This window comes from Drosophila willistoni (genome assembly GCF_018902025.1).
Source record: "Drosophila willistoni isolate 14030-0811.24 chromosome 2L unlocalized genomic scaffold, UCI_dwil_1.1 Seg139, whole genome shotgun sequence".
Lineage (NCBI taxonomy): Eukaryota > Metazoa > Arthropoda > Insecta > Diptera > Drosophilidae > Drosophila > Drosophila willistoni.
In genome coordinates, this window is record NW_025814046.1 from 1,825,006 (window position 1) to 1,832,999 (window position 7,994).

General features: G+C 37.2%; 1 protein-coding gene across 1 annotated transcript; it reads left to right on the top strand.

Annotated features, from left to right (window-relative positions):
* Positions 1-1,869: 1,869 nt before the first annotated feature.
* LOC6638504 (V-type proton ATPase 116 kDa subunit a1) lies at positions 1,870-4,614 on the top strand. Its single transcript, XM_002061451.4, has one exon. It carries the CDS (start codon positions 1,933-1,935, stop codon positions 4,582-4,584), a length of 2,652 nt encoding a protein of 883 aa, XP_002061487.2. The 5' UTR covers positions 1,870-1,932; the 3' UTR covers positions 4,585-4,614.
* The last annotated feature ends 3,380 nt before the right edge of the window (positions 4,615-7,994 follow it).

A 7,994-nucleotide genomic window follows, 5' to 3' on the forward strand; every position in this document is an offset into this window, starting at 1 on the left:
AGCTACAACAAATTGTCTGTTGTATAGCCCCGACTCAAAGTTTATAGGCAGTCTTAGTAAAGTTTGCCAAAGAAATTATCAAGTGCAGTTTTTTTTTTTCGGGGGGCTTTGGCACTTTTACTTTCTTTTGTTGACCAACCAAAACGAAACAAAAAAAAAAACCCAAACCTATTTTCATTCAGTTAACCATTTTGTTTGGTTTAGGCTATTTTCTTTTTAGCAGCAGCTAATGAGTTGAACTGCTTTTGGCATAAAATGCTCAACAACAACAACAACAACTATGGACAATGGGCCAGCACTCAGACAAATTACAAAACAATTTGTCTTAAACTCTCTTTGACTTTGACTTCGATTTGTATGGGAAAATCTGTTTGCCGCATCTTTTTTTTTTCATTCCATTTGATGAGAAAATAACACTTACAACTTACCAGCAACTAAAATTATATCTCACAAGTTAAACCGAGAGCTTAAATGGTTAAGATGTAAAAACTTTATTAGCTAATTTCTATTGCATTGAGTTATGTAGAGGCTTTCTGTTCCGAAGATTATTTTATGTAGGTTTAAATTTAAATTTTAAATGCTTATCCTTCTTATACATTAAAAGACAACTCAAGAAAATTCTTCAATAATTTTATACGAGTTTCTACATATAAACTATATGTAGAATATAATATTCTTTATAACTGCGTTTTAGCCGTCTTGAGGTCAATAAATCTTACTAATTTACAAGTTTTTTTTATCTTAGGCAACACAAGAGATGAGCAGGTTATCTGAAAGGCTTTTTCAAGTTCAATCATCAACCGATTTTGCTAAATAATTCAGAATTGTAATTGCCATACCTTATTTTGACGCTAAAACTAATTGGGAATTCAAACTAAATAAAGCGAAATATTCTTCATAATTTTTCAGACTTGAACCACATAAGTCTCTTAGTCTTATTACCTCATTGCTTCAAATTGAGAAGTATCCCAGGTATATTTTTTTATACCCTATCTATTTAACATGATTGCAACATAAAGAGCAACTAATTGTTCCATAAATGAAACAACAAGAAGATATATAATCTATCTTAAACAAATAGTTTTCACTTGAAGAACAAAATCGAAAATATGAATTTGTCTAAATTAAATTGACACATAGACTATTTATAAAAAAAAATTTAAAGAAATCAATGCCCTTTTATGTCTTTATTTAAACAAGGTTGGTTGTTGGGAGTGAATTTATAAACATATGAGTCGACTCCATGTAACTTTCAGATTGAATTATGGGTTTGTTAATGATATTGTGCTACTATGTCTAAAGGCTTCTGTGTAATTCTTTAAAAGGCATGTAATACATTCTATATATCCACTTGTTAGTGTCATTCATCTAAATATATGCATTATCTATTAACATAGTTATGGTTGCACATAGTTAGTACATGGTACTACACAGTGCCTTCTGACTTACCCAGGGCAAGAACAAAGACAGAGAATTGTCTGAGAAACACTTTGAGTTACAGAGAGTTACAGAGCTTGGGTATTATGGTTTTGGAGGCGGAATGCTTTTGGCTCACTGTTGCATGACATAGGCGTGGCTGTTGCTGGTTAGATCTTTGTTGTTTTGTTTTTCTTTTTGGGGTTGGGAGTTGCTGCAACTGCAACTTGGTTTTTGGACTCGGCATGCAAACATTACAATTATCGCCGTTGATCTGCAGTTTGTTGCAGTTGCGCTTTGACATGTTTCTTTTTAGCTACTTATTTGCCTTCAAAACAAATATCTAGGCTAAAGGGAGGGAGGTAGGGGGAAAAAAGACAGCAAGCATTGGCTTAAACGTATCAATTAGAAGTGGAAAAGCAAACAAAATCGAACAAAGAGTGAGAAAAAATAAACAAAAATCCCAAAAATACTTGTACACACACACACACACACACACAAATTACCAGCGAGATCATGGCTAAAGCATTTTTTCGGAGCGAGAAAATGGAATTGTGCCAACTATTGCTGCACATGGAGAATGCCTTCAATGTTATGGTAGAGGTTGGTCATCACGGTGGCATACAATTCAACAATGTCTACGATGAGGATCGCGTAATGAATGGTATCTATACCAAAAAAGTAATGCTATGCCAGGAACTCATGCGGATTGTTGATTATCTTCAGGATCAATTAAAGCTGATGGAAATCGATCGAGTTTTCTATCCCGAGGTCGACAGAGACAATCGTCCGTGTGAGAAGGATATTAAGGACTATGACGAACGTTTACGTCGCATGAATATTGAGGTAGCAGCGGTTATGGAAAATTTTCAGTCTCTCATTCGCCGTCGGGCTAGTATAACTGAGCAGAAATTTGCCATAGAAAAGGCTGATAAATTCTTTAGCTCTGAGCGTGGACAAATTGCCGCTCCTTTGTATTCGGAGAGTGTCATAATGAATTTGTTAAAGGACACTGCTGAGGCAGAACCATCTAGCGAACATTTGAATTATATCATTGGATGCATACGAGCCGATCAGTTTCACAATTTCGAATTACTACTCTATCGTTTTTTTGGCTTCAATTTGATGGTGCGTTATTCCGAATTGCCCAAACCCATGAAGGAATATCATGGGTCTAAGGCACAGGAAGTACGAAAATTTGCTCTACTCATGATTACCACATCGATCCAGATACGCACCAAGTTGATTAAGGTATGCCAAGCGTATCATGTTACCATCTACGAGTGTCCTGAGACCCCTCGCCAGAGGCAGCTATTGATTATGGACTTGAACCAAGAGGTTAGGGACTTGGATTTAATATTGCGAAAGAGTTTCGAGATGCGTAAGAATATCTTAGATTTGACTGCTGTCGATTTGTATGTTATGCGCATTAATTTGCGTAAATCTCGCAAAATCTATGATCTCTTGAATCGACTTAGGCTTGTGGGGGGAACGGAAAATCGAAATTATTTGCAGTGCGAGTGCTTTGTGCCAGAATCAGAGATAGATGGCATTCGTACGGCCTTAAAGCGTGGCTCACGTCTGAGTGGCGGAGCAGATGGAGACGCGCCATCGAAACGTGACAACGAATTTGCTCCCAATCCACCCATACTCGTGAAGAGGACACGCAAATTTAAACATATGCCGCCCACATATTTTCGTTTGAATAAGTTTACCAAAGGATTTCAGAATCTAATCGATGCGTATGGAATGGGCGATTATAGAGAATTGAATCCGGCTCCATATACAATTATAACATTTCCCTTTCTCTTTGGTGTAATGTTTGGTGACATTGGTCATGGCATTCTAATGTCTTTATTTGCCACGGCACTGATCTGGAAGGAGAAGAGCATTGAGCGAAAACGTCGCACCGATCCTTCAGAGGATGAGATCATGAATATTCTATTCGCTGGTCGTTACATTATATTGTTAATGGGTCTATTTTCTATCTATATAGGTTTCATCTATAATGATGTTCTATCCAAGTCAGTGAATATATTCGGCTCTAGTTGGAGTTGCCGCTATAATGCCACAACCTTGAATGATATGCGTAATGAGTTGATGATGAATCCAAGCGATAACAAATTCTTTACTGGTGATCCATATATACTTGGCATGGATCCTATATGGCATATTTGTGGCGAAGATTCGATTACCACATTTAATTCACTTAAAATGAAAATGGCTATTATATTGGGCATTGGCCAGATGATGTTCGGTCTAAGTTTAGCGGCTGTAAATTGTATTCTCCTGAAACGTAAACCGGATCTGTTCCTTGTTGTTATACCACAATTTGTCTTCATGACCTGTATATTTTGCTATTTGGTTTTTCTCATTTTCCTCAAGTGGCTAGTATATGGTGGACTAAAACAGCATCCCCATACCGCAGGATGTGCTCCATCAGTGCTGATTACCTTCATTGACATGATGCTTTTAAAGACTTCTGAGCCCTTGGATGAGAGCTGTGACAATGGAATGTTTCCGGGTGAACGAATTGTGGAATATGTATTAGTGGCAGTTGCCTTTCTGGCGGTTCCCGTCCTTTTGGCCGGTAAGCCCATCTATCTGACACGTCGCCAGAAGCAGCTTCACAAGGAGCGAGATATTAAGGATTTACAGCAAAAGGGACGTGATACCATATTGGATATGCGTTCATCATTGCGCTATTCTATAGACTATCAGGACGATTTAACTAACAGTTCAACTAACAAAAATCCAAAACCAGAAACAGTTGACGATGCCGTTGAATTTGATATGTCGGAAATTTGGATCCACTCGGGCATTCATACAATTGAGAGTGTTTTGGGCTCGGTATCGCATACAGCATCCTATCTACGTCTTTGGGCGCTATCCCTGGCTCACGATCAACTCTCTGATGTCCTGTGGCATATGATACTACACAAGGGTCTACATAACAAGTTACCCATTTATTTGGGTGCACCAGTTCTGGCATTTGTATTCTTCTTTTGGGCCATACTCACAATAGCCATTCTAGTGATGATGGAGGGTTTGTCAGCATTTCTGCATACATTGCGTTTACATTGGGTGGAATTCCAATCGAAGTTCTTTAATGGAGCCGGTGAACCGTTTGTACCATTTCATTTTCAACCCTCAACCATACGTGATTAGAATTTTTCTAATAAAATATTTGTAAGTTCATCAAACGGGAGTACAAAATATATGAGAGTGAGACAGAGAGAGAAATCTATAAAATACTTTGTATTAAGGCCTCTTTGTGCTGGTCGTCGTCTCAATCACCTTTCAACATCTTTAGAATTAATTGAAATCCTTTTCAATTAACAGCATACAACACAACCCACGCCACTTGGCCACTTCCTCCATTAGCATGGTGGACATTCCTTTGCAATTAGCATGAACGACTAAGGCCATAAACCAAAGCTAACTTTAAACAATTTCCATTTATTTGCTTTATGCCATTGACCAGCTGCAGTCCTCATGCTCCTCCTTCTCTACCTCCTCCTTTAGCCTTCTCAGTTTCCTTATAGACGTCCCTCTGCCTTCAATGCGGGCGCAAAAGTCGTCGACCCTTTTGTAGCTGAAATGTTGTTACTGTTGCTGCTGCTGTTGTTGTTGTTGTTGCTGTTGCTGCTGCTGCTGTTGCTGCTATTGTTGGTGTTCTTGTCGTAGTTGTTTAGCTTGTTTTCCATACACACAGCTGAGTATTTGCCTAGCTTGGACGTGGACTCCGAGTGTAGTTGTTGCCATTAACACCCACGCCATCTTTTCTGTGTACCAAGTACTGGTGGTGGTGGTGGAACTGCTGTTGCTGCTGCTGCTGCTGCTGATGGTGGTGCTGCTGGGGGCGAGTCTTGGCATAAATTATGAACAGCAACCGATGACGCATGCAAACCTAAGTAGACTTGTTCATGCATAAATAACTTTCGTTAGCCACATGGCTGACTTTATTAGATCTCAGTCAATTCAGCAAGACAAAAGACAGGCATACACCACTTCAATACCAAGAGCTACAGAAAGAGCTCTATGGAGAACGGGAAGGGGACACTGGGTGGTGTTTGGCGGGTGGTTGAATGCAGTTTCATGACCAGTGCAAGAATCGAGCAGGTTTATGTATGGTTTGTGCCTTAACTGTGGCTACGCAATGGCTGGCCAAAACAGGCTTTTAGCCTTAGCACGCGCCATTGTGTTTAAGAGATTGCTGGGGTGGTGCTGGTGGTTAGTTGGTTGGTTGGTTGTGGTTTTGTGGTGCTGGTTTGCTGGTTTGTTGCCTAAGTCTTTTGTTTATATTTGGTAGTTGTGCGTTCTAATGTGCAACGGCTGACTAGAACCCCAACAATGGGCAGCTGCTTAGCGCTTTTATGGCCAACAATTGTCAAGTCTCCTGGGATAAGCGGAGAGAGAAAGAGAGATAGAGTACACAGAACACAGAAACACTCGAAAGACACTGCAAGAAAAGCAAGGTCAAGATTTTGTGTTTTGTTTCATGCTTTGTGGTCGCTTGGGGAAAATCAATTTCAAACTAAAAACCGTCACATTGCCCACGGTTTAAATTCTAGACTCTACCAAGTCCCCGATCTGGACTTTTTGCAGTTGTCAGTCGCATCACGTCACGTTCCTGTGTTGGGTCATCAATTTTTTGAGTGCATTGCTCAGTCCTTTAAAGGGCTAGCTGCTGCTGTTGTCTCAGTTGCTGTTGTCATTGTGGCCAGTTGCCAGTTGGTGTGTGTTGTTGTTTTTTTTCTTTTTTCTTCTTTTTTTTTTTTTGTTGCTTTGCAATGTTGTTGCAGAAGCAACTTTGTTGGCCATTGTTGTGTGCCTGAGTTCTGGGCACTGCCTAGTTCTGCTTTTGGGTCTTTACATGCCGGCCATAACAAAAAAGGTGTTAAATTCAACTCACTGTAGCAGCAAGCGCACTCCAAAAGCTCCAACTCCAATGTCAATGTACGCTCAAGAATTTCTGCCACAGCAGAAGGACATTTCCCTCAGCCAACCTCAAAATAACCAACTCTGAAGCACTTCAAGTGTTTGCCTCACATCTTTAAATATGTACATACATCTATATTCTGTTTACCCAAAGTATCCCAAAAAAACATATACGAAAATCAACAAAAAGATCTCCCCCAAAAAGAAGATGCAGAAGAAGTCAATATAAAGACAAAGCATAACTGTTAACGCTCTTTTTTTTTTTGCTTTGGCTAATTAATTAACTTGCTTCGCATTTTCTTGTTTTGGCCATTTTTGCTGCCAAGTGGAAAAATGCCATTTAATTTGCCGCAAATTGTGCATTGTTTAATCTCCAAAACTGTTTGTTTATTTCTCTCTCTTAATTTAATTAAATTAAAATGGTTCTACACACATTTTTTGCACGTCAGCCGGAAGCTTGACAATTGACCATAAAATAAAACTAATTCGCTAAGGAAAAACTTTCACTCAACTAGCAGAAAACAAAAAACAAAAGCGAAAAAAACAACAAGCAAACAGAATGCATTAATTAAAATTGCCAAAAAGAAATTAATTTTCAACTGTGCGTTAACCGGTTAGATTTCAGATTTTTGATATGTTTTTGTTTTCTTCTTTTGGCCAAAAGGAAAAAAAGTGAAATTTCTCAACTGAGAATCCATTTTTGGCTTTTAGCAGCTTATTAGTAAAACAGTTAGCACAAAAAATAAGGAGAAAAACTCAAAAGTATAAACATACATAAATTTAATAAGTCAAAATCCAAATAAAGACCGAGGCAGAAAGTGAAAGATAAATATTTATAGTATTAGTAAGGAACTGGGGCTAATAATATTTCTACTAATGGCAACATGTTGATGCACTTTTGGCCATTAAATAGTAAATAGAAAAGCATTTATTATTTATTGGCCATTAAAGAAGTGATCTTAAGCAATAAAGTATTTTAGTTTTTTGTCAAACTTTTTTCTCTCAGATGAGAGAAAGATTTTAATTTTCAGCATTAACAAAAGTAAGTCGTAAGTTTTGAAACTGGAATATATTTTAGTTGTTTATTTTTTAATGCAATTATAAATCACTTTGATATATATCACTTAAAAGTTCTTAATTTGAAGTTAAAGTGGGAGTCTTGCTTTCATTATTAAGTTCCTAGAAACAAATAGTTAAATGTACTTTACATTCATTAAGATAACTATAAATAACTTATTTAAAAGAATTTATAAGTTGTTCCACATGTTTCATACATGATTAAAGTAGTTAATGGTTCAGCGACTACTAAATTGTTATTAAATTTGTTCAATAACTTTATTGTTATTAGAACAATACAACTGCTGCCTATGCCAGATAACTGTCATTACTAAATGACCTTAAAATAAAAGCCCTATTAAAAAAAAAAAGTTTAATAACTTTGAACTAAAGTCGAACTTCGAACGAACTTAAAATACTACTTGAGTTAATAATTAAATATTTATTACGTAAATATTTTCGTAAACAATTATAACATAATATGCACCCACATAAAAATGTATATTTCAGTTTTTTAATAACCAAAATTTCTACCTGAGTTTAATACAAAACAATTGGCAACAACAATGACTTAAATGTTA